Source organism: Oxyura jamaicensis, chromosome 4 (genome assembly GCF_011077185.1).
Source record: "Oxyura jamaicensis isolate SHBP4307 breed ruddy duck chromosome 4, BPBGC_Ojam_1.0, whole genome shotgun sequence".
In the NCBI taxonomy this organism is placed as follows: domain Eukaryota; kingdom Metazoa; phylum Chordata; class Aves; order Anseriformes; family Anatidae; genus Oxyura; species Oxyura jamaicensis.
Genome location: NC_048896.1, coordinates 54257486 through 54283311, shown reverse-complemented (window position 1 = coordinate 54283311; position 25826 = coordinate 54257486). Strand labels below are relative to the sequence as shown.

At 37.7% G+C, this 25826-nt stretch overlaps 1 protein-coding gene across 7 annotated transcripts in view; it reads right to left on the bottom strand.

The window, feature by feature from the left end:
• SLC10A7 (solute carrier family 10 member 7) overlaps positions 1-25826 on the bottom strand; it is a 148646-nt gene that overhangs the window by 121168 nt on the left and 1652 nt on the right. For 5 of the 7 annotated variants that reach the window (XM_035325252.1, XM_035325251.1, XM_035325253.1 and 2 more), the window contains exons 2-4: positions 23771-23853; positions 18551-18687; positions 13815-13890 (exon numbers count right to left, since the gene is read on the bottom strand). In XM_035325252.1, coding sequence (XP_035181143.1) covers positions 13815-13890; positions 18551-18687; positions 23771-23853 — 296 coding nt within the window. Of the gene's footprint in view, positions 1-13814; positions 13891-18550; positions 18688-23770; positions 23854-25826 lie in introns of those variants that run through there. The other 2 variants (XM_035325255.1, XM_035325257.1) reach the window with 2 other exon arrangements.

Below are 25826 nucleotides of genomic sequence, written 5' to 3'. Positions count from 1 at the left end.
TTATTGAAATAAGGCAGAGGCTACTATTTTTAATGTACCTTTGTCTAAAAATAGAGGAAAATGTTACAAACTGATTTAATGTCAATGTAATACAAAGCAAACTGAAAAGTAAAATGCTGAGGAATCAACTAAAACAACGAAATGTGAGCACAAGGTAAGTATTTTGTTGTTATCTGCTGATGAAGATGACTACTGTGAGTTTTATCTGCTGGGAGTATCAGGAAGGTTTGAAAAACCACAAGTAGCAACACAGACATTTGTTATTCAAGCGGTCATGACAGCAGACCCCTTATGGAGCAGAGATGTCTTTGTGGCTTTATTTCATTTTCAGAAGGGATTTGCAGACAGCATTTGACAACACTGAGTATTTTCTAGGTATGCCATACTTACAAATAACATCTATTGTTCTGACTTTCTCACATCATAAACTGCAGACAATCAAGCCATGCAGAAGTTATCGACATGGGTGGTATATGAATAGCAAAAATGTGCTAGCATTGATAGGTCACAGAAGTTTGTGTCTATGCTTAGAAATAGAAATGCCTCACAACTATACAAAAGAGGCGGCACTGCTGGCTGTAGAGAAAATGTATAAGAGAGGCCGTTGACTAAATTATTAAAATGTACACCTTAGAGAACATAACCCATACAGAAAGTCTCACTTGACACAGATAGTCTGTACCATTTGGATAATGAAAGTATAGCAAGTTCTTTTAAGATAACACGTGACATCAACATTACAGAAAAATATGTTCGAGGATATGTTTTTGAAAATGGCATGTGATCATGCAATTTAAAAACAGAATCATAAAATATATCCATAGACATAAAAATTCAATTCCAATCTAACTTTAATGTTGTCATTTCTTGAATTCTGGGTAACCTGTCAATCCAGCTCATGCTTCCTCTTCTCATAGGACTTTTAAGAAATCGTATATATTGAACATATGAAAAGTTTCCCTATAAACACATCCATTTTGAAACAAAGTACTTTGCTTAAGTGAAGTGAAACCTAATAGGCATTCCTTGTTTAAGCTTTCTCTAGTTCTAGGTATAAACTAATTCTCCAGAAAGAAGGTTTTATGTTTTCATATTTTCAAAGAAATTAAAATATCACTTGCTAAAAATCTCCTTGTTATTTATAGCTGCAACTCAGGGAACAAATATTCCTTTTAACAAATGCCTCTTCTTAAAGTAGATTAAAGGATTTATGAAAACAGAACACGAACCTTGAATTTTTATCTGGATGGGAAATGGCATAGTAATGGGACTAAACAGAAACTGAATAAAATCACTACAGACGAAACCTTCTTGTAAATTCAGTAACCTCCGTGACAAAGTACAAATACAAAGGGTTTCATTTTTGAATATGGTTGCTTAATATTCTACTTATAAAAGCAGCACAACCCTGGCAAATTTCAACCCTTCTGCAAGCAAACAAATTGAGCACTGTAAACTCTGTGAACAAGTGAGTGCTGTTATTGGCAGGGATATTTGCCAAACCATTCCCAAGACACAGTAACAGAGTTCAGACTCTGCACTACTGAGCAGATTTCTATTGCTCGTTGCTATCACTGAAATGCATGCATGCACACACATGAAGTCTAGAAACAATGTGAAAGTCTGCTGAGTAAACTGACAAATGAATATCTATTTCTGCTGACAGGATGATGGTCTGGGTCACTGAAGACCTTGGTTCTACTCATGCTTTTCTGCCCTGTTCCACTGCAATATTTGTCTCTTTTTATGCGGACTATCAACAGATCAGGACAGGGATACCGTTATTGCTGTATGCAAGTGTGCTTTGATTAATTCCATTGGGACCGGAACATTGTTCAGGTTTACCACATTATATTTCTATTGAAGGAAAGAACTACTGTTATTAACTGAGGAAGGTATTTGCCTTTATGCTGTAACAGAGACCAACATAGCTGAAAAGCTAGGAAATTTTCCAGAAGTCTTTGCAACATTATTTCTTAAAGTTTTTTTATTATTATTATTATTTATTTTCTCATTTAAAAAGGTTGAAATAAAGCCACAAAGGATGGCAAATAATTACATTAATTCTAATCTTCAGTATCGGGATTAGAGGTTGTAAACTCCCCGTTGATGATGTGAAAACCTCAGTGAATGTTTCATGCCCTGGTATTATGTCTGAGAAAGAACTTTTCAGACTCCATTATGTCCACCATGAACTTGATCTTTCACCTCTAGTGAAAATCCTCTTATAACTAGAATTCTAAAGTTAATGATGAGAGATTTCATTTGCTTTCCAAGCACAGATAAAACCTTTTTGAAATACACTCTCACTGCCGTGACCTTGGTCTATGACTTAAGAGTTCACCACATGTAATAATTTACTTTGTCCCGTGGGACTCATTGAGATTTCCTTTTAAAAGGTTTTGGATATGCAGTTAGAGCTGAAACACTCTCACAGTATGCATCAAAGTATACATCCTGCATACACTACAGATATTTTGCAACAATATCAACAAACTAAATTAACTTAGATCATTATAAAATATAACAACAGAAAGGTCTACCTAAGCAAAGCCATACACACACTAGAAATAGAATGTTTGGGGAATTCTGCTGCAATAATGTACAATATCTGCTAGAACAGGGAGTTTCAACATTTCACAGGAGTAGTAATATATGTAAATTGGCAAATTAATTCAGGAAATATACCGTTGCTCTGGACTTACCAACTCAAACACAGTAATATTCAGCTCAAGCACACGCTTTTTTAGTTTATGAGCCACATAATTATCAGAATCGCTGCATTACAGCAGCAGTCTGTGGCTGTTGACTTTTCTTCGATAAAGAGTGCTATTTTCTTTATTTGCTCATGTATTTCTTATTATACATCCTTTTATTATTAAAAATACACACATGAAATCAGAACTACTCTATACATCTCAATATACAGCAAGTTTTTTGCTCCCCTGTATCTCAGAGAAAATTCATTCAGAAATGTTATTTACCTTCGATTCCAGCCCTGGCTTGCAGCTCTAGTTAAAAAGCAGCATGAAGCGCGCTTCCACAAGAAGTAACATGCTGTCAGCCATGAGCACAGCTCCGGCCGGCTCCCATGTAGCACCGTCCCTGCAGTGCCTCGCCAAGCGGCTGGCTGCCACCAGCTCCCTGGGGACATGTATTTGGGCCTGAGACAGAGCAGCATGTGGAGGCAAACACCACAGGCCTTGAGAGGCTGGCCTGAGGGCAGCAAGGGGACGTGGTGAGCCAGAGAAGCAAATGGTTTGGAAATCCAGCTTATAGGGAGTGAGGCGGGGGGATAAGATGAGGTACTGAATGCATTGGCAAAGATTCTATTTAATGGTAAAACTTCCACTCCCTCATCACACACAAATCATCAGAGGGTGTTGTGCATTCAGGGCACCCTACAGTAAGCTGAACACACTGATGATCCTTTGCTATTCCCTCACCCCTCAACATTTCCTAAACTCTACCATCTTCTCATAGGGCATCCCCATGTGTGTACAGGAGTTCAAGCGCTTACTACAGCTACTCTGAATGATGTGGTTTCCCCTCCGTCCCCGTTAACCTAGAGGTATCAGCAGAACTGGTACATTTTAGACAGAAAAGGAAATACACACAAGGGAACACCAGCAAAAAACCTAGCTGAGCAAGAGAGCACCTGGCTATGGGGACCTTAAATCTGAAAAACTGTTCCCAGGAGGCGTGTGGTTTTCCTTCAACATCTCCAAAAACAGTTTAACGGCAGCTTGCTATTTTCAGAGTCGTAGTAGGGCCAATATTTTCCAGAAATTGGAGCCTGAAGTAATTGACTCAGAGCTTTTGACTCAAAGAAAATTTGCTGCTCTACTGCTCTCCACAGTTTTTGCCAAAATGTTATAACAAATAAACACAAAAACAGTCTAACAGAAAAATACAAACTGGAAACACTTAAAAACACCCTATCTTCTCATAAGAGTTCTGTAAGAGAAATAAATTTGGGCTAGTTTATTTTTATATAAACAAACAAACGTAGAAAATTGTTTCATCTCTTCACATAAATGAAGTTTTACAGTATTTAAGACAGTTTTTCTTAAAATTTATTAAATATAATCATTTGACAATTTAAAAAAGACCAAAACTTCAGTGTTCCTTCATAATCATAAAGATGAGAAAGAAAGAATAAATTGATAAATTTAATTTAATTTCTTTAAAAAATAAGTGAATTTAAAGGTAATAGTAATTTTAAATGAAAACCCTTCTTAATGTTGTACAGGAGTGATTTGTACAAGTTAATTCTTAAACTTGCATATCCGAAAAGGGAGCTGAAGAAAAATACTGAATTTGCAGACCCAATCACTTTCTTTCCCATATATTACTGTTAGCCACTAGGCAAATGTATTCATACCAGCTAAAAATGTGCTTAAGTAGAAACAAAAACCTTCCCAAGTGAAATACTATCAAGTTTTGATTTTAACAAGCAAATGACTTATATAAGGAAGGGGAAGCAATGTAACATTATCTCCTTGCAAGTCACTGTCCAGAACTTGCAAATTTCAAGAACCATTATGCTATCTTTGACTAAATCCACTACAGATGATCCTTAAGGGCAGTTTGTTATCTCAACAGACAAGTTTGAATTCAGTTTATCTGCAATGAGCTGCAAACAGTCTTATATAAAAGATATTTTTGAGATTTCAAAATGTTAGCAATGTTCTATACATTATCATTTCAAATGATCTTTTTTAGAAAGAAATACTGAATTAGCAAGATATTTGACAACTAATGTCATTGCACATTAGCTTTTGTTAATCTTATAAACACATTCCTTCATTTAGTCCCAAAGCTGAGGCCACCAACCACCACGCTAAACCATTTGCAGCAGCATCCCTTCATGCAAGAGAGTCCAGGTCTATATGGACAGGTGGGCACATTAATAGAAGTCAGAGGAGCCATCTTTATTGTTCATTGCAGAGAATAAACCATTTACACTAGCAACAAAGCTGTAAAGGTTGCCTTCTGCTGAATCAGTAATTTAACACCAATCCTAACACACACCAACAACTAAGCGCTTCACTTACTGTTAAATGCAAGTTGTTATTAAATTAGCGTTTGCTTTGGAAGCCACCAGGTGAGGGACAGCAGAAGCAGAACACAGCATGTCCCAGGGATTCAGGGCTAGCAAACCACACTGCTTTGCCAAAAGGTAACTATTGAAAATGACCCCTGTACTGTGAATGTTGTCATCGTGCAGGCATTCAATGGAATTATGACTCCGCAAGACACTCCATTGCAAACAAATCTCTTGTATTTTTTTGAAGCTGTCACCTTTAGATTGCCAGTCTCCACCACTCTGCTAAAGATGGTCTTTCATTTTAAAGGCTGTGGAGGGGTGAGTAACTTACTTACCTCACCAGTAAAAGATGTGTAGTTTCTTTCAAACAGCTATAAAGATTAAAAACCAAGGGGTACAGAAGCTGACTTTTAGCAGTGCAGGAGACCCCACTCTCCATAAATATTTTAATAAGAACATTAGTGATTTGTTCAAACAGGGCCTATCCTTGCTTTGCATAGGCAATGCATTTCATACAGCACTCCCTGCTAAATAAAGGAAGCTCTTGCACCTCACAATTTTACAGTGAATTAACTTTTCTTGTCCTGTTGTGAACAGCTTTAACATTCACTGAATGTCCCATAGCAGACAAAAACAAAAATTCCTTTCTATGGCCACACCCTGTAGAACAGTGACAGCAAGGCCTCTTAAAATAATTAAAAAGTCAAATCCAGGATGGCTGAGCAAACAGAAAAACATGGCTATGAGAATTCCAGATAGTTTCCAGACACAGCCCAGGCAGTTTGGCAGAATTTAATCATTTAAAAAAAAAAAAAAAAAAAAAAAAAAATTTAGGTTATGACAGAGCTGCTTACAAGCACCCTAGATTTGAGAAGGCTGAACATGCACAGCCTACAAGTTATGTCATATATCCTACAGTAAATAATGTTATGCAGTTAAAAGATGCAATATCTCTTCTTGCATTTCTTTTATCTCTTTGCTCTCCAGCATCTTTGCCTATCATCTTACCTTTGGTTTGTGACCTCAGTGGAACAGATTTTTTTTTTTTTTTCAAACACACACAGGGATAGAAACAGGGCCCTCACAATGACTTGGTGAATAGAATAGTTCAGTTGGAAGGGCCTTAAACATCATCTAGTCCATCTGCCTGATTTCTTCAGAGCTAAGGTGAGGAAGAGGGAAGAACAGAGATCTAACAGTTTTAAACCCAGTAGTAGAGAGACATAAAATACAATCCCAGAAATGCATGATGATGTGAAAAAAAAGCCAGGCTCCCAGGAGCGTAGGAGATGGGCTTTTTCCACCTTATGAGCCACGTGAAAAGACCCTGCGTTAGAAGTACTAGCAACCAGGAATAAAATTGATTCTTTTTTCACAAGTATATCACAAGTCTAATTCATCCACTGATACCTTACTGTAGTAGAAGAGCTTCTTTTCAAATGTGTCAGCAAAATCTGAAACTTTGTACAAACAGATACAAAGAATTTTAAGGTGACGTATTCAGATTAGGGGATTTCAGAAGTCCCACTATTAGGCTGAATTTGCTTCCACTGAATTAAGAGCAGTATGAATACCTTTGAAAATCCCGTCCGCTCTGAACTGTTGTAATAGTGGACCTGTATTAGAACTATTCGTGATAAATGAAAGCAGAGCAATAAGTGAGGGAAGGAAAAAAAAATCCACAATGGTTTTAAGGTTACAGAAGACTTGAGATGGTGAGGAACTCCAGAGATATCTAATGGAGCTGTGTGACTGGGACGCATTATAGTGATGAAATTCATATTGTAAGTAATAATTTGGGCAACTCCTATGCATTGATGGATATAAAATGCACTCGCTATTCAGGGAAGAAAAAACCCTAAGTGTCAATAAATAGTTCAATAAAAACCATCTGCTCAAAGCACAGTAATGATAAAAGAAAAGTAAACTCTTAGGATACATAAAAAAATTAGACCGTAATACTAGAATATAGTGGGTGAATTTAATAGCACAACAGTTCCCATGTACATACAAGGCTTATGCTTACAGTTATTTCTTTATATTGCTACATGTGAAGTACAGACATTTTCCCTAAATTTGTCCTCTGACACCTACAGACATTTCCCAAAGACTTCACTGTAGTATTGGCAGAATTAGTTACATTCTCATCTAGAAGTACTTAGTCTACGTGGGTAGACAAAATTTATAACTTAGGAAATAATAATAAAAAAAAAATTCATCATAGGTTTTTCCCTTTCCAGTATTAAATTTTAAAAGATTAAGTCACTTCATTCTATTGTTTTTAAACAAAACCTAAAAATTATCTATTACTCTTTTAAGTGCTATTTAGAAATCAAATTTTAGATAACAATATTGCAATTTTTGACTTATACCTAGAAAAGAAAAAACTATATTGTCAAAGACGACTAAAGACCAGGACACGTACAGTTCATTTGAAGATCTTAAAACAGTTTTGTTTCATAATGTTCATGTGTTACCTTCCAAGGATAAGCATTCTTGGTGTGCTGGTGCAGTGTATGACTCACAAACCATTAGAGCTTGTTCTTTTTTTTTATTATTATTCATTTCAGGTTTTTTTTTTTAAGGTTAACGTACATATATACACAGTTCAAAGAACTTTGGATATTTTTAGAGAAATCAATCTTTCCTGTGACTTTGAAGCACTGTTAGGGGTTCACCTTTGTGTTTTTACTTAAAAACAAAACAAAATACAAACAGAGAAATTTTCCAGTGTTTACTTCTCAGTAAGAACTTAAATGTTCTTTATTTTAAAATAGTTAAACTTCTATCATGCTTTTATTTTTGCCAACAGATAGTTGGCAATAATAACAAAATATTACTATTCTCCCCCAGTTCTTTTCCAGAAAGGCTGGCTGTGGTCCTTGAAAATTTATATTAGGTTTTATGGTCTACATTTGCTTCATAAAAACAAATTTAAAAATCACTCTTAGAACTTTCTTCTTACTTCATATCTCACTTCGGAAATATGTTTATAGTTTTCTTCATTATATTCTGTTGTATATTTCAAAATCTTGCCATACATATGCAACACTTAGTTTTACAAAAGCCATAACATCCTTTTGGAAAGATGCTACCCATATGGAACATGAAAAAAATAAAACACCACCTTAAAAGATTTTGTATAAGCTACAGTTTAACCAAACAACAACAACAAAAAATCAATAGCTTTGTTGTGTAGGAGGTAACAAAATAGCCAAAGTATTCTTCAGTAAAATGAACTGTCTGCCACGATTTATCTGTACAATTGCATCACAGCTCTTGCCTGTTATATTATACTTTTCAAAAATATGCCATTAAGTTGCCATAAAAGTCATCGCAAATTGTTTTTTCCTCCCAAACTGATAATATACTTACAGATTTAAATTTTCAACCTTTTTTCTTCATTACTTTGATTCTTAAAGAGAGTATGACATTAGCTGTCTGAATACTTTGTAGTAATATCTGGCATTTCTACAGCATTTCTGTCTGAGGATCTGCAAGCTCTGTGTAGGTTTGTCTTTACAGCACCTTGAAATGCTGACATTTATTTGTCTCTCTTGCAGAAACTGATAGTTACAAGTAGACTTTTAAAGAAATGGATTTTATAATTTCATTGAAAAAACTACATGATTTTTTAAAAGACGATAAGCAGCTTTTGGTGCTGTCAAACACTAATGTCATTAAAATTCTGATCCTTCATGGCCAAACAAGAGCTAAGAACACAAGTGAGGCCTTCTGATTTTTTTAATTCCAATTTTTCTAACTAGCAAAGACTGGCCTCTTCACAACTCATGAGATTTCATAAACGTTACTGATGATGGAAATACTTAAGTAAATGAGAAAGTGTCACAACATTAGAAATTAGATTTTGATTGCTCATGGTGATACCTCCTTATTTTTGCCAGTGTACAAAGAATCACAGGATGGTTTAGGTTGGAAGGGACCTTAAAGCCCACCCAGTTCCAGCCCCCTGCCATGGGCAGGGACACCTCCCACCAGACCAGGTTGCCCAAAGCCCCATCCAGCCTGGCCTTGAACACCTCCAGGGATGGGGCATCCACAGCTTCTCTGGGCAACCAGTGCCAGAGCCTCACCACCCTCGGAAGAAAGAATTCATCCTAATATCTAACCTAAACCTACCCTCTTTTAGTTTAAAGCTATTATTCTTCGTCCTATCACCACACTACCTGACAAAGAGTCCCTCCTCCCCAGCTTTCCTGTAGGCCCCCTTTTAGGTACTGGAAGGCCATTCTGAGATCTCCCCAGAGTCTTCCCTTCTCCAGGCTGAACATCCCCAGCTCTCCCAGCCTTTTCTCATAGGAGAGATGCTCCAACCTTGTGTCCCTCCTCTGGACCCGCTCTAACAGATCTATGTCCTTCCTATGCTGGGGGACCCAGAACTGAATGCAGTGTTCCAGGTGGAGTCTCATGAGAAAGGGAACGTGTTTTTTTGTTGTTGTTCAAATAAGCTTGGTATGCACAAAATTCTGTTCCTGACATAGGCTTTACTGATGAAATAAGTCTATTTGCAACAAAAGCTAGGAATGGGCCATTTAAGAAAGCTGTTTGCAGAGTTAACGGAAATAACCACATATAGGAAGAGATCACATGAGAAATGGTGGAAATTTAGGAGCTAGAGGGAGAAATTGAGACAAGAAACTAGAATTTAAAGAGTTCAAAGAACAATCCACACATACAGAGATCAGGGAGATGAGCAGAAGAAACTCAAGAATAGGTCACTGAGTCAACAGGTAGCCCTACTAGACAAAAATTGTATTTCTACTCATCACAGCAAGAACACCTACTTCCACCCCATGAGAAGAAAAGTAGCCATTAACAACCTTCCTCTCCTCCAAAAGCCAAGATTTTCAGTAAGCGCAGAAGGCTTCCCCCTACCACTTCCATTGTTCATTTGCCAATGCCTCTCAAGGCAGAATAGCAGCTCACAAGTCATCTGGATTATATAGGTAGATATTTACAGAGAGATTTGGATCTCCACCATCTCTTCTTCCAGCTCCCACAACTTAATTCCTTGCAATGCTGCATGTCAGGTATTTCCAAGATGTGGCACGTGTATCACTAGTGGTACACAAGTTATTCTGAAGCACTGAAGACACTGTCTTGAACTGCTGAACACCTCCGCTGCTGCCACTGCTGCTATCACTGGTGATATGTAAGGAAATGAGATTTGAAAAGCCTGTCTTTAGTCTCTTTTAACAACCAGTACTGAGAGTGAACTAGGCATTCCAGTATTTTCTTTGCAGCCACATTCTTCTGTTCTTCCACTCTAATGCCAACATTGAATTTCTCCTCCACTGACAGCAGAAAAACAGAGTGAACAAACCTATAAACTCTGCTGTTTTTCAGCCTATTTATCTGTTCTCTTTCCATTTCTCCCTTACACAGCTACAGAGATCTTTTTCCTCCTATAGTTTCTATGACCTTTGAAGAAAACTCCCCCAAGCCACCCCATCACTCACATATCAGAGCTAGCTGAAGATGTTAATTTCCATGCCCAAACACTAAAACGCTTGGAAGCCTCTATCACAACAGCCTGTATCTCCCCACCTGAATGCCACAGCAAGCAAAGGTGCCAATACTGGTAAATTGTATAGTTGCTATTACACACTGACTGTTAAATAAAAGATTTTTAGTTTACCTGGGTTTACCCAAAATCCCAGAACACTACCTTTAGAAACAGTAAACTGTTTAATGAGAATTCTTACTATTAGCTTTGCTGATCACATATTCCTTGGCCAGCAAAGGCAGAACATTTTATTTGCTGCCCTTTGGCATGTATCAACTAAAAAAACCTATCCTTGTAAGATTAACAAAACTCTCAATTTTAGCATCTCACAACCAAATTTTCTAATTGGTATACAACAACATCCACTGATATGAAGCAGCTTCTAATGATGTAGACTCTTTCTAAGCACTTGACCAAATATTTAATCACCTTTTCCCAGAATAATGTATCTTACTCAGGCTTTTCAGCACTGATCTTCAAACACTCCACAGAGTTGTCAGTACCCATTACTGCTAACCCCAGAGACACAATACCCCACTAAGTTTTACCCAAAAGGTTAATGAATGAGCTGAAAATAGAAACGTCTCAGCCCCGCCTGAAAATTTGTCCCGCCACATCACGGCGCCTAATACATCCACAGGAATTACCCAAGTCCAAGCTGACATTCAACAGTCACTACTACCTAACAAAAATAAAACCTAAAACCCTCTGTACACAGCCAACTACCATAACTGCCATATGCTGTCTCTCAAGAAACCCAGAGCTGCTACACAGCACTTATTCAGGGAGTGCCTGCACTCTATAGCGGCAGGATGCTTCTGAGACTAATTAGCTCATGTGGTGCTCCCTCACTATATTGCTTCTGAGCAAGCTCATTTATCTTCATATTACATTATGCAGTGTAGATACACCCTCATACAAATCAATTTCTCCAGGTAAGGGAAGCACACCTGATGAAGCAAAGGCAATTTAAGGGACATTGTTATGAACAAATGCTCTCACTGTACAATCGCTTATATTTCTAGTCAACTCCCACATTTAAATTCTTCATGCATGAGAATTTATTTAAATTAAAATGGGAAAAAAAAGCATTGTTCTGCTCATGTCATAAAAAGAAAGGCATCAGCAACAGCTTAGGTGAAATGTGGCAAGGACAGATATGAGGCTCTTCTCCCCCAGCACGAAGGATGTGATTTGCTGTTTTTCAGAAGAAAAACTAATAATATGAACGACAGAGAAGCATTGTATTTCAAAAATCTGCTTGCACTGGAAACTTGCTCAATTTTAGCAATAAATTTGCCACATACCTCACCTACAGCAGACGTTTAAAGGATGTTTCTCTTTTGCATACTTTCATAGAATATCCGAAGTTGGAAGGGACCCACAAGAATCAGGGTCCAACTCAAGACCTACCTTCCTAGAGCCTGACTGAGAACTCACAGGTCCCAAGACCTAATTCTTGACTTGCTCTGCCTCTGCTGTCAACAGTTATCTGTAAAAATCACTAACAAGGTATGCATTTTTACGTTCCTCCGACACGGGTTCAGTACAGAAGAATTAGAGGTTCAAGCTTACTTTGTCCATGACATATACAATTACGACCTGAGCTTCACATTCTATAATGTCTGGTTTTCAGCTGGTATAAAAAACTGACACATACACTGCACCAAAAGAATATTACCATATAAAAGTAAACTCTACTCATCAAGAAATGAAAGCATCTCTCTCACTCCTGCACAGAGATGCTTTATGATACTGTCTTCCACTAACCAATCACACCTTATTTTTTTTCAGAAGATCTTTTCCTTGTTCTGAGGATAGGACAGACACTGCTAACACTGAACAATCACTCATTCAATAGCTCATTTCATCCTCACTGTTCGCTATGCGACATCTTGTTATAATTTACAGCACCTAGATCTAGAATCACAACTAGAAAACCTATTTCTCTTTTGCTCGCTATTATGTACCTGAATGATCTCTTTACACTAATTAATCCACTTCACATCACCTCCATCAGAAAATTTTAAGATCCTTGTTTTCAGGTAGCAAAGTGAGACAGTGATGTGCATCAGGATTGCCCATAATTAGAGATGCTTGATTTGAGATGCTTTGGGTCTCTCTTCAGAGGATAGAGCAATTAAACAGCACTTTGTCAGTACAAAGTACAACTTCAATCTATTTCAGTGCTATCATGTGTTTTCAAAGCTGACACTAATCGGTCCCAGGAGTCTGAACTCAGAAAATGAGAAGTACACAACTAATGGCCATATTTTAAAAATGCAATTCACCCAACCTCATGCAGAAGCTCTATCACTGAATTAAGAATTGGCTCTAAAAGTCCAGAACAGCACCACAACAATCCTAGCTTTGAAACCAACCTCTTCTAGGGTTTTTCTCTCCCTTCCACACCCAGCACGTTTCATCCAGCTTCTGCAGTTACAAGGAAGCAGATCTAAAGGAAAGAACCTTATTAATTATCACACTTGCTTTCATTTCCGAAACACTGGCTACCTGATATTCCTAAAAATTGCATTTTATGGAGAAAGAAATAGTCTGAAATGACATCAGCACATGTCACTTTAAGGCAGAAACATAATGTGACCAAACTGAGTTTCCACAGACAACCTCAATTCCAGCATTTCCTTTCTGTTGAGAACTTTGTATTACATCACTGACAAAGAACCCCAAGCTCCCAGAAATTTAATTACATGCAGTCTCAAACAACGTTATAGGATTCAAATTCATTTTTGTGTCTCCATCATCTCACTTGCTACATTTGCAGCTTCTAGCTTGGGGAACTCCTGCTACAGGGTCCCTAAATAATAGACACTGTTCAGACAAGCACTGCAAGGGCATTTCTTCCCCCCAAAAGCTAGTGGTCTATGAGATAACCAGTACACAGCATACAAACATTATACAGTTAGGAATTACAAAGCAACAACAAGCAGAAAGATGATAATACCAATTTCTATCAGAAACCTTTCGATTGCCTCAGAAAATTGAGCTTCTGTCAGCTTGACCAATGCCATCAGATAACAAATGCATTGCTACTTCCTTTGTTTGACACCAACACAATACCCAAACTTTAATTCAAGAAGTTTTTACAAACCACAACAGGATCACACTGCAGTCAGTGTTTTGCCACACAAGTTCATAATAAATGAATAACTATTATTTCACACTTCTGTTTAAAAAAAAAAAAAAAAGCCTTTACAGAACAAAATGAAAACTCACCTCATTTCCACCAACAGCTTTGGTTAAAATTACTGCAGAAGACACAGGAGGTGGCATGCAGCCTACGGTCTGCAGGCTGAAAACAACAAAAAGAAACATTATGTTCCTCACAGGTGGAAATACTATGCAACCTAAAATCTTAAAATACCACATAGCTGAGCAAACTGTCATTTTATCACCTGTGCAACACAATCAGTTTGCATTGCAGTTTCAGCTGTACCAGCTGGCATGATTTCTATGCTTTCTCTCACCAACATCACACCGACGAGTCGGTTCCCCATTTACTTAAAAACACTTGATCTCTCTGTGACTTAATTTCCCTATACACATCACTATATTTACCATTCACAAATATATCTACACATATATCTCAAAGATAACTGCATCGTATGTCCTAATGTAGTTAAGGTTGTAGGGTGCTGAGATGCAGGTATCAATCTGGAAAAATGGAATAAAAGGATGCAAATGCTTATCTTCTCAAAAAAAAAAAAAAAAAAAAAAAAAAAACTGTTCAGCGATGAAAACATTGACTGCTAAGAAGTATAAGAACAAGAACCATGCTTGCTATTTTAGGTTTTCACTACTTTGATTTTCATCAGCCATTATTACAAAAAATATATATTACAATTAAGCTTTTTATTTCCTGAAAGTTAAGAGGCCATCAAATGTTATATTTTTATGTTTTCACTTCATGGTAAAAATCATCTGACTTCCACTAATAGAAATGTCAATAACTTTATCCAACATTTTAAAAGTCTAAAATACATCATCTGTAATTTCTTCCACTGTTTGTGCTGCAAAATTACCAATGTATATAGTAAACGTTGTTGCAAAGTGAGAAATTTGTGAGCTTTCTTTTGTTTTTAATACAGTCCACAAAAAAAGTGGTTATTACAAAACTGATTTGTTTTATACATGTATTGAAAAAAAAAAAAAAAAAAAACATACCAAAACATGTTGTGATTAACTTAAGTAAAATAATCCTTCTGGGGGAGGAGGGCAGTACCACCTGTGCTGAGTTAGAAGGAATAGGAAGGCAGGAAATTAAATGATCTGTGAATTCCCCAAAACATGGAATCTATTTATGTTTTTAAAGTATTGGAGTTTGAGACAGTATTCTAGTTCAGAACACAATTACGAGTGGTGACCTACTTTGTACTTGTAACTATGTTAGTCCATCCCCAGGAAATGCAGTGTCAAAAAGCTATAGCAAACAGAAGTATTAAATCCAAACAACAGGGATCATATTACAGTGCAATTGATATACTGCAAAAATACAAACAGCTTGAATAGAAGAAAAGGGTAAATGACAACAAAAGTATTCAGTCAGATACAGACACAGTGGAAAAGGAAAAAAGGCAACCAATGTAAGCATTATATAAATTCAATCCCACAAACTGCTAAGCACCACCTTGGAAGTACATAGGACCTCCAGCTTACAGTGATGTCTATGGAAGCAGGGAGTTGTCAGCGCTTGGCAGGATAAGCTCACATTGAAAAAAAAAGGAACACAGGAAAAAGGAATGGTCTGGCAAGTTTAGTGCGTCCCTCCAAATATATACAAAAATATACAGCAGATGAACAAATGGTGACTCTGATATTCATCCCCTGTATCAGCTGCAATATTATCCCTCTTCCTATGTAGTCTCTTGGCAGTCAGCTCCTTGAACTTCTCACCTGCATTAATAAGGGTGGATTAAAGTTCAAAGTTATCCAGAAAGGTATGAAATGTGTGCAAGTGTATTCACGTCAGTTGACAGGGATTTTCCACACTGTAAGAGGAGAAAGGTTTAATAACACAATCTCTGTGAACCTTCTCAAATTTGTAATAATATATTTGGAATTAAAAATTAAAAAAAAAAAAAAAAAAGCATTATCAAGCCACAGTTCTAAATATCCTTTATAGGAAAATATTAATCTACAAAAGTCCTGGTCCACTAGTCCACTAAATGGAAATACTTTTAATCTTCTGTATTGAAACATTCATGTAAATAGCCTGAGAACCCTTTTTTCTTGCTTTATATTAGCTATATGCAACACTAGCAATATACAAACCAGTTCTTCTAACAGCCAACAGATTATTACAGGCAACCAAAAAATTAAAATATTCCACTCATTCAGGCAGTGTTATAAGCACTAATATCAGGGGTCTAAACCCTTGCTGAAGGGCAATAAATAACACCTTTTCTACTGATATACTGCAGACAGCGGAGTACTAAGCTCCAAATTCACATATTTCAGATATGTAACTACCAAAGCTGTATCTTGTACTAGACTTTGCATCTCATGCCTTACCAACGGTGCTGGAAATGCTATATGTTAAGAGTAGAAAAGGTGAGCCTGCACAAACACTTATTAGCTGCATCATGTTCTTTTTCAAAGAGATCCTGTCATTGCAAAATCTAGTCAGTTAACAAGAAAAAAAAAAAAAAAAAAAAACACTTCAAAGATGCTTGGTGATGTCAGTTCCTCCTCTATTTTATATATTTCAAAATAACTGCAAAACAAACCTCCTAATATCACCCCAGACACAAAGAAAAACAAAACAAAACTGTAGAAACACAGATGAAAAGTTGGTAACATCTGAATTTGCCTCTCAAATAGCACAGCAAGTTAGACTGTTACGAAGAATGGGAGAATCTACCACTCATTCTGAAGCAATGCAGGGAATTACCTGTGGGCTTGACTGTGTCCTTTAAGCATAACCTTCTCTAGAGAGCAGTGCAGAACTACAGTCCACAGGTCTGCCACCCTGCCAAAAGGGAGCTGAACACCCTCGGCAGCATGTGCCTGTTTTCCCAGGCCCTTCTCAAGGTGATCAGCCAGCTCCCACTAAAACAGTGATAAACATACATGATGAGGTAGTAACTTTGCCAAATCCCATTTTTGTTAGGTTATTTCAGTATTTTTAGAGAATAAAAACTGCAGTTGTGGGGCATTAGGATGAATTCTAGATATACAGAGCAGGCAAAGTACAGGCAGTCCTCACTTCCTCTCTTCACTCTACTTTCATGCACTCGTATGTGTGTGAGCATCTACTTTGAAATGAGTTATTTTAACTAATTAAAACAGAGCTCAATAGCTTCTCCAACAGACAGCACTGAAGGTATAGTTACAGTGGATGTGTTCAGTGCTATGAAATGGCAAGTGGTCTAAGCAGTGTCCCAAAAAGCAGTATTTATCAAGAAAGCTGTCTTTCAAAATAACCCTTCATTAAACTTCCTAATCTGACTATTCTTTAAAAGAAATCTCAATACAACAGATTTACTCTGCTATAAGATAAGATATGGCCAAAGCACAAACAGTACTCAATGAACAGGTGCTTGCAAGGCAGCTTGAAACATGGAGAAGTGTACTAGCTCACTGGTAACAGAAAACATGGTAACATGAAAAATTAGGCTAGTTTAGACTCCATGTGTAGTGAGGAGTCTTTTTTTCCCTTAATATAGCCACATTATTATACTATTTCATACATAATGATACATACATGTTTCAGTTTTACATGGAGTTTCACTTGTGCACATAAAAGCTAACTTCCCTTAAATACTAAGCACAAAACTGGCTTAAGAAGCATCAGAAAAGATGGGATGAGAATTGCTACAAAGAAGAAAAAGCACAAAACCTTCTCGTACCTTGCATTTCAGAAACTGGGGTTGTCCCTATGGAAAAATCCTTTCTCTATTCGAGCCGAGCAAAAACTTTGCAATGATTTTACTTTAAAGAATAACCTTTACTATTAATGATCAAACCCAAATTAATATTTTCTGCAACCTTGTCACTACCTTGATGTACTAATACTGTTAAGCAAAACAGTAACTTTTAAATGATTTTTTTGCGTGTTTCACCTTCTCAGTATCATTTGTACCACTTCACACTTGGTAGCAAGCCTGGAGAAGCCTCTCCAAAACAGAATTCTCTTTTAGGCTTAGGCCTTGTAAAAATGTAAACATGAGGAGCCTTATCATTAAACTTTTAAAAACTGGGAACTCTCCCCAAGCAATGTTTCACCAAGCACTATGAAACAACAGGGATTTTTAAAGTAGTTTTCTAAAATAATCGATTTTATATTCAAACATTCCAGTGTAGTTGCATGGTCCTAGGTATTTACCTTTGATTCTGGGAAAAAGAACTTTTTATTCTTTGGATTTTTCATAACACCTAGCACCACTGAACCATCAATACAACTTTGGAAGCACTCACTGGCAGAGTACACCACAGATTTAAAACACGTTGTTTTCATGGTAGCATAGCTCCTGCTCGTCTCAAATTTACTGCATCTTTTTTTTCTTTCCCCCATTATTTAGCTAGGAGCAAATACTGAGCCCCAATCCATACACACCAAGATGCTCAGTACAGACTGTTTAGAAACAAAACAAAATACCAGTATGTGGCATGTTTAGTATTTATTCACAGACTTATGGTTTTCTTCAGAATGTTTTCTTTTTCCCCTGTCTTCCTTGAGACCCAGCACAGCACTTCAGAGGTGTTTTTGAAAGGAAAAGGTAACCTGTTGCAAGCTCTCTCCATATGAAACTAATTGACCAGATTTTCTGAAAATGATACCAGGTTCCTGAAAAGATAATTTTGTGCGTACTGTTTTCAACAACAAAGCACTGTAGCACAAAAGCAAACAGCAAAATCTGCTCATAATCTCTCTTCAAACACCCACTGCAGGACAAGCAGCCCTTTAAGAAAACAGCTACAAATATTGTTCACTCCATTATGCTTACACATACCCTTTTAAAAGCCATTCATTTATAGGTGTGATTGATAATAGCTGAAGAAAGAGCCATATTGCTGTTGGGAAGAACGCAAGTGTAAAAATCTGGACAAAAAGGTGTAGTTTCACGTGCATCAAAGCACTTGTCAGCTCCTGCAAAAGAAAAAGAAGAGAGGAAGTTGCAGTCATTACAGCTGAAATAAGACCATATTCGTGCTTTTAAAACTAGCATTATCTTTATAATAGAAAGACAGCGCATGTCAAAAAAGGCACCTTTAGGGATCATCTGATCTCCTCTTTAATAACAAGTACATCCAGACAACATAAAAGCTCTGTCTGCTCCCGGGTGTTTTTCCAAAAGAATTGTCCACCACTTCAATACCATAGCTCTTATAACAACAGCTTTTCGGCAGGAAGCTTCAGCACTATGCTTCAAAACCTGTGTTAACTATGTTGACAGCCTGTTTACTTTATTGACTGCTGGTATCAAGAGGATGGGAAACTTGTAGTTCTGGGTGATTTCAAGCTTCCCTAGTCTGAAGAGAGCCACAGAGAATGTGATTCTCCTTTACACCAGGAAAAAGGGATCCTGACCTAACAATTAAAATCTAACAAACATAAAAAGCAGATAATCCAGTGGCAGATTTTGATTGTTCATTGTACCAACTGATAGGAAATTTATACAAAAATATTAGGCTCCTGAAGAACTAAGAAAGAATACCAAGGCTATGAAAACGTAACAACAGTTAAGCCACAAAATGCAGAGAAATAAGGTGCAAAACACCTTAGAAACAGATGAGAAGACTGAGGAAATAAATAAAATGTTGCTGTTACATGGTATCTTTCCTCAAAAGCAGTAAGAGCTCTCCAGAGAGGAGATCAAGTAACCTTACACAATACGCTCTTCAGTTAGCTGTCTCTCTCTGTTTCTGTTTTCCAGGCACTACAAGAATCTTCTGTAGAGTTTTCAAGTATCAGGGAAAAGCCTTGTACATTTCAGCTCCCATTTATCAAGAAGAAAAGGTCCTCCTATCTCTCAAAATAACTTGCACCCTTCAGTAAACAATGCAACATAAAAAGAACTGGTGGCATTTTTATTCAAAATCTGCTAGGATTCTCCATGTATCTTAGGTCTGATACCACAGATGCACTAAATGTACATATATATAAAATCGTACAGTAATACAGCAGCAGATCTTCACATGCTACCTCTCAGCTACAAGACAGCTGAATTGTTATTTTAAATATAATAAAAATTGTGATTTTTAAAACAATCAAATGCTGCATTTTTGATCCTCCAAATGCACATTGATGTAAGTACACATCTGGAAATATTAACAATTCAGCACAATGTCCTCCTTTATTTCTTGGAATAAAATTATCTTCCAAATTTGGGAAAAAACCTTCCACAAAAATCTTCACATCTGTTCATACCCCATTTTCACACAGTTACATACAGCATGGACTTGAAATGTACATCTTGAACCAGCTTTAACAAGAAAGAATAACTACACTCAGTTCTTGGTTAACTAAATGAAACAATTACTTCATTTTTTTAAATAAATAAAGCTCTTGAGCACACCTGTATTACTCTGCATGAAAAAACAGGCTTTCTTCATATATAAGCTGTCATAGTACTGGCTGAGTTACAGAAAGCTTCATTCCAGCACTACTTCACCTTTCCTCAAAAAGAAAGCAAAAACAAAGTGTCTAGTAGTAGAAACACTGTATGGGGAAAGAAAAGATACTTTGAAATACCTACATAAAAGTGTATTTTCAAATGTAAGTAATATAACTGAGGAAAAAAAAAAAAAAAAAAAAAAACTAATCAGGTGACTTATTTCAAAGCTGCTTATTTTTCCTTTCCTGCCACGTCACCTCCGGCCCCAGATCTCCTAGTGGACCAATCTCATGACATCCCCAGCCTAGGCAATGTCACACACACAGAAGCGCAGACGCTGGAGCCAACTGCATGGTACAAGATACTCTTTTCTTTCAGTATTGCACCGTTGTTCCCTGCTTTCCCTTTTAATTTACTGTTTTTACAACATTTGGAAAATGCCTTAAAAACAGATGTTTTCATGAAGCATGATACTTTGAAAAGCAAAATCCAAGCCAAAAATTTGGGAAAGGTTGGTAACAGGTTCCAGTAAGCAAGGAAGCCAATTACAACACAGCCAACCTAGCACATGAAGGAATGCTGTACTAGCAGAACAGGTATTTGCAGACCTAAATTACCAGTCTTTAAAATGTCTCTGGTGATCACGTTTTAAAAAGTTATTCCTTAGATCCTATCAGCATAGAACAAACACTGGAAAAAAACAGCCTTCACCCTCTTAAACAATCTACAAGGACTTACCCCAAAATACCTCCATCACCATAGCACTCAAACAAGTAGAAATCTCAGAAATGGCATTGGGAGCTGCCAGTTATGACTCAGTTTCTGCCCACCAGGTAGAACAGGTTACCTTGTCTTTCCCACTAATTTAGACCCTTCAGAAAGCCTCTTCAAGCTTCCCTCTGGTCAGTGCCTGGTGCCACCTAGTCACACTAAGATGGTCATAGGACAGGCTCTTCTGGGCAAAAACTCGAACAAAGCAAATGCTGTTTTCAGTGGTCTTCCAAATTCCTCATTGAAATGGATAACTCAAGTACGCAATTTATTTCTGGGGCCATACAAGGAAAGAGCAAACTATCCAGGGACTGCAAACTGGAAGAGCATTATGCTAAGGTGCAATCAAAGGTTCTTGTCATTCCTGGACACAGTCTACTTCTGCAAAGGAAAGAGGACCTCTTTAGATTTGAAACTGTAACAAGGCTGTGCACAGACAGACTCCCCCTGAATGCTGGCAATTATTTTGGGTACTGCTTTCTGAAGGCACGGTGAGGAATTTTTTTAGGCATGCACTTTCACAGCAGATAAAAACAGAAGTGTAACCTAAAATTAGTACTAGCTGATCCTCTTTTAATTAGATTTATCAGGAGGCCTCTGCTAAAGCTTACACAACTTTTTATAATTTCATAAAGCATACCAATACTTCAGATTTTTATGGCACAACCTAAAGTTGCTATTAATCAGTTACTCTATCTCTGCAATGGGATGTTTCTGCTTTTGTCTCAATTAGTTCTTCACCTTCTGTGTGTTCTACCTTGGATAGTACTTAGATTGGAGAGAACAACTTTAGGTTGTGCCATAAAAAAAATTAAAACATGCCCCCAAAGTATTTTAATAATATAACGACCTAGCCTCTTAACATTTAAAAATTGATTTGAACACCCATTTTAGAAAGTAATTGCACAAGGTACAATGAATGAAATGTTTTTCTTCCTCTTTATCTTCTACTCCCATGGCAGAAATTCAAAGAAGGCTTAGCTTCTTGCTGGAATACAGAGCTGGACATGCAGCACCACTCCTAACTGGCGCTTCCAAAACAACTGGAGATCAGCTACCTAGATATAAACACCAGCTTCTGTAAAGGCTTCACTGATACCTATGTATTGCTCTTAGAACTGGAGAATGAAAGAAAGCTACCAAAGTTCAAAGTGGAGTATCGCTAAGGGATGTGCCAGTCATATCACCTTAACTGCAGAAAGTCAGAGGTGCAGTAGCATTCAGAATCTAACCAAGCCTTCGACTGTGCTACTGATTCCCCCCTCCCTCACAGCTGCTTTCCAAATATGATGCTTCAAGGATTCAAGCTACCAAAAGAGAAATAAGTTTTAAATGTTTTTCTCCATATACAAAATTTTTAACCCTGAAAGCAGAAAACACCACTGAAGTTTTGTGGTTTGGGTCCTGTTCTCTGTGGAACAAAGTGCCCCTCTGCAGCCTGTTTACATTAGGATGAATTTCCTTTCCAGGCAAATAGATAATATGGTTCCTTCTGCTTCCATATAAGACCACAAGGCTCAAAACAAGCTGCTACAGAATTGACTACAGTTATTTGCTTCACTTCTACTGCATCCAGGCAGAACTATCCAGGCGCTGGTGCCAGCGGTGCCCGCAGACACAGGGAGAGAGGGCTGCCATCAATTCACACACTGCTGGCATTAGAAATATTACCACTATAACCATGATACAGGTACAGAAACGTCTGTTTAACAAACGCTATTCATCCAGATCCTACTTTGCCCAGAAGCTCATGCAATACTGGGCAGTATCATGCTGCTTCCTTTAGTATCATGCAAATTACAGACAGCATCACCTATTAGCACAGCCAACAGAGTAAAAGTAACCAAGAAACCAGAACAGCAGCAACATGCACTGTTTCCCTTCAGCTCTGGTTACTCCTTTTTTTGGCACACAGCCATAATTTCCCTTTCTCCCTCCCTCCTTGACACATCACTAAGTGGTTTTCCCCTCATCTCCTTTTATTCACAGATCGTTCCTCTCTGAAAACTAAGCAACATCAAATTTGGAACAAGTCTCGGGTGTCTGTGATATGCAGCAGCACACAGGCACCTCAAATCTACCTGCCCACAAACAAATCCCATAGGAAAAGATCACCAAGACCTCATACAAGTACGTACTGGCCTCACATCTGCAGAGGAGAATGTCAGTGTTGATACCAACTGTTGTCCTATTCCTATACAATGTGGTAACTTCCAGCCATTGATCTTGGCTTGCATCAACCTGTAGTGACTAGCCTCTCCAGTCTTACTTAGAAAATGCACCAGCAGATGAGATGAAGGAGAGGGGCACAGAGAGCTCACATGTTCTCTTCACGTCCTACAGAGGCATGGGGACTCCCCAGAGCCCTTCTCTGACCAGGTCCCTGTAGAGCTCTACCCTAGGGTTCACAGTTTTCTGCCTAGTAGCTAAACTGGGCGGTGAGGAAATGCAGGTGTGCAATGGTAGGAGGTCGGGTGCCAGTGTGTTCCCGGGTTTCACCCTGACATGGGTTGGGATGCACCCCAGCTGTAGATCCAGTCATCTGCACTCAACATTGTGCTCAGCACTTCCACTTAGTCAAAGCCCTACAGAATCAAGCAAAGTCTCTATGGATGGGTGAAGTTTATTCACACTCTCCTTCTCAACACTCTCGTTAGGTTGTGAAGAATCTCTCGAAATCAAGGAGGGGTTATTATATAAATGTCTAATTTTGATCTTCTCTTGTTGGCCCTTCTCTGAGCATCAACAACAGCGTAGTAATTATTTCATTTATGTTCAAACCTGATCAAAAACAACAAAACTTTTAAAGCAAAATGAGGATGAAGCAATGAGAAATTACAGTACCTCAGTTTTTAATGAGAGTCCACTGTTAAAGAATATAGCTGAAACAGCAATGTAAGTTATGGTAATTTCTGGTTTCAAGGGTCCTAAAAAATATAGAGAACAGAGTGAACTGTAGTCAAAGAGACAATTATATGCATATATTACATCAAAGTAAGTGAGAATCTTTTGAAAAATATCTGCAGAAAATCAAATCATTCAGGACTCCTTAATAAAAAGAGTGGGGTTTTAACTGTTAAGTTACAGAAAGCATGCTACTCATTTCTAAATAAAAACAAATCAGTGAGTGACCAGTGCAGTATGGCGTCATAAAGATTGAGCTCCAGTGATTACAGGCCACTAATGGGTAAATTCTGCAAGTGTGAAAAAGGGGGAGTTTTCAGAGCTTGGCTCAGAGTACCCCCACAGCACCAAAAATTGAAACCACACACTGAAATGAAAATATGAGCTGCTCCCTCCACGAGGGTATCTATATCATTCCCATATCTACCTCTGACATCCCCCTGCAACACACACACCTGTCTGGCTGCCTGCAGAAAGGACACCAAGTCGTTCCTTGCAATGAGCTCCTTGAAGCAATGCAATTCTGTGTTATTCCCCCACAACAGGGCTGTGTCAAAATGGTTCGTCCCAGCCCTACGATAACACATTTCAGACACACCGCTGCAGTGAGAGCAGCCAGGGCAGATGCCTGTACCTCCAAGGCTTCCACAATATTAAAGGCTTATATTTGTATATATAGTTATATACTTTTTTTTTTTTAGGAGATTAAAATAAAGTAGTTTTTGCACTCCTATAAAAGTGATGAATTATCTTAATACCCTTTGACTTCGAAAGCCACAAAATGCAAAAAGTATACATGCATGTTTTTACTGGCATTCAACCAGGTATTTCAATAAAAAGAAAACACTAACAGCCTACTTAGGGTCAAACTAATATCCTAACTCTGCAAGCGACAATAAATTGTCATGAGCAAAACTGCAGCAAGCAAACAGGCAAGCCTTTACTCCACACACCAGAAGAGAAGATCCTTTCTGCTCTCTCGAATGAATGGCACATTTATGTGAGCAACATCAATGATCCTTAAATGAGAGGGATTTGATCGTACACTGAGTCTACTCAGACTTGCATCTCAAGTCATTTAAACCAAAAATCCTACTCTGAAATAATTTTGTTGATGAGGCACTAGAAATGTGTGTGTTAAGTACAAAAAGAGGCAAAACAAACTGCCTATATGAAGCACAACGTAAAAATAAGCCAGGAAATGCAAAAGTTAAAGTTGCAGCAAAGCACATGGCTAGTTGCAAAATCAATTGCAAAAAAAAAAAAAAAAGTTAACTGAAAAGCCAGAAAAAAAAAAGAATCCTATAAATAGTTATACTAAAAAAATATATAATTTCTATATATATAGACAACTATGTAACTTTTATCATCTTTTCGAAGATTAGAGCACATACGTATGGGCACACATGCAGTTGGTTAGGTGGTCTGGCTAAAATAAGGTTTCTTCTAGGACCCGATTTTTCTGTCACAGGTTTTTCACTGGACTGCCTGAACTCTGTTACACTGGAAAAAACTCTGTCACTAGAGCACTTGCACGTTCATGCAGCCCAGGGAATTTCAATCAGAACAGATCCCCTTCCTCTTGTGTGCCAAAGACTGATCAGGAAAGCTCTTTTCATAAAAAAAAAAATAATAATAATAATAATAAAATAGGCACATTCACTGACTAGGGAAGCATGCCAAGAAGGGCTTGGTTTGCACCCTGAAGGTGAGATCAGCACAAATCTTTATTTGTGGCACGGAGTTCCACTGGTATGGATGCTGGGCCCTCTATGTCTTTCAGTAAGGCTCTGCAGATTGCAGTGCATGGTTTTGTCCCCTGGAGGATGACAAACTTTGAGCTTTTTACATATTCTGACTTTTTCCACCCCACCACCTTTCACACACACACACACACCCTTTTTTTTTTCCTCCTCTGGTTTTAAAATGAGCACTGAGGTTCCATGGCTTCAGAAAAGAGACACTGTTATTGGGAACACGTCCAACAATTTCTATC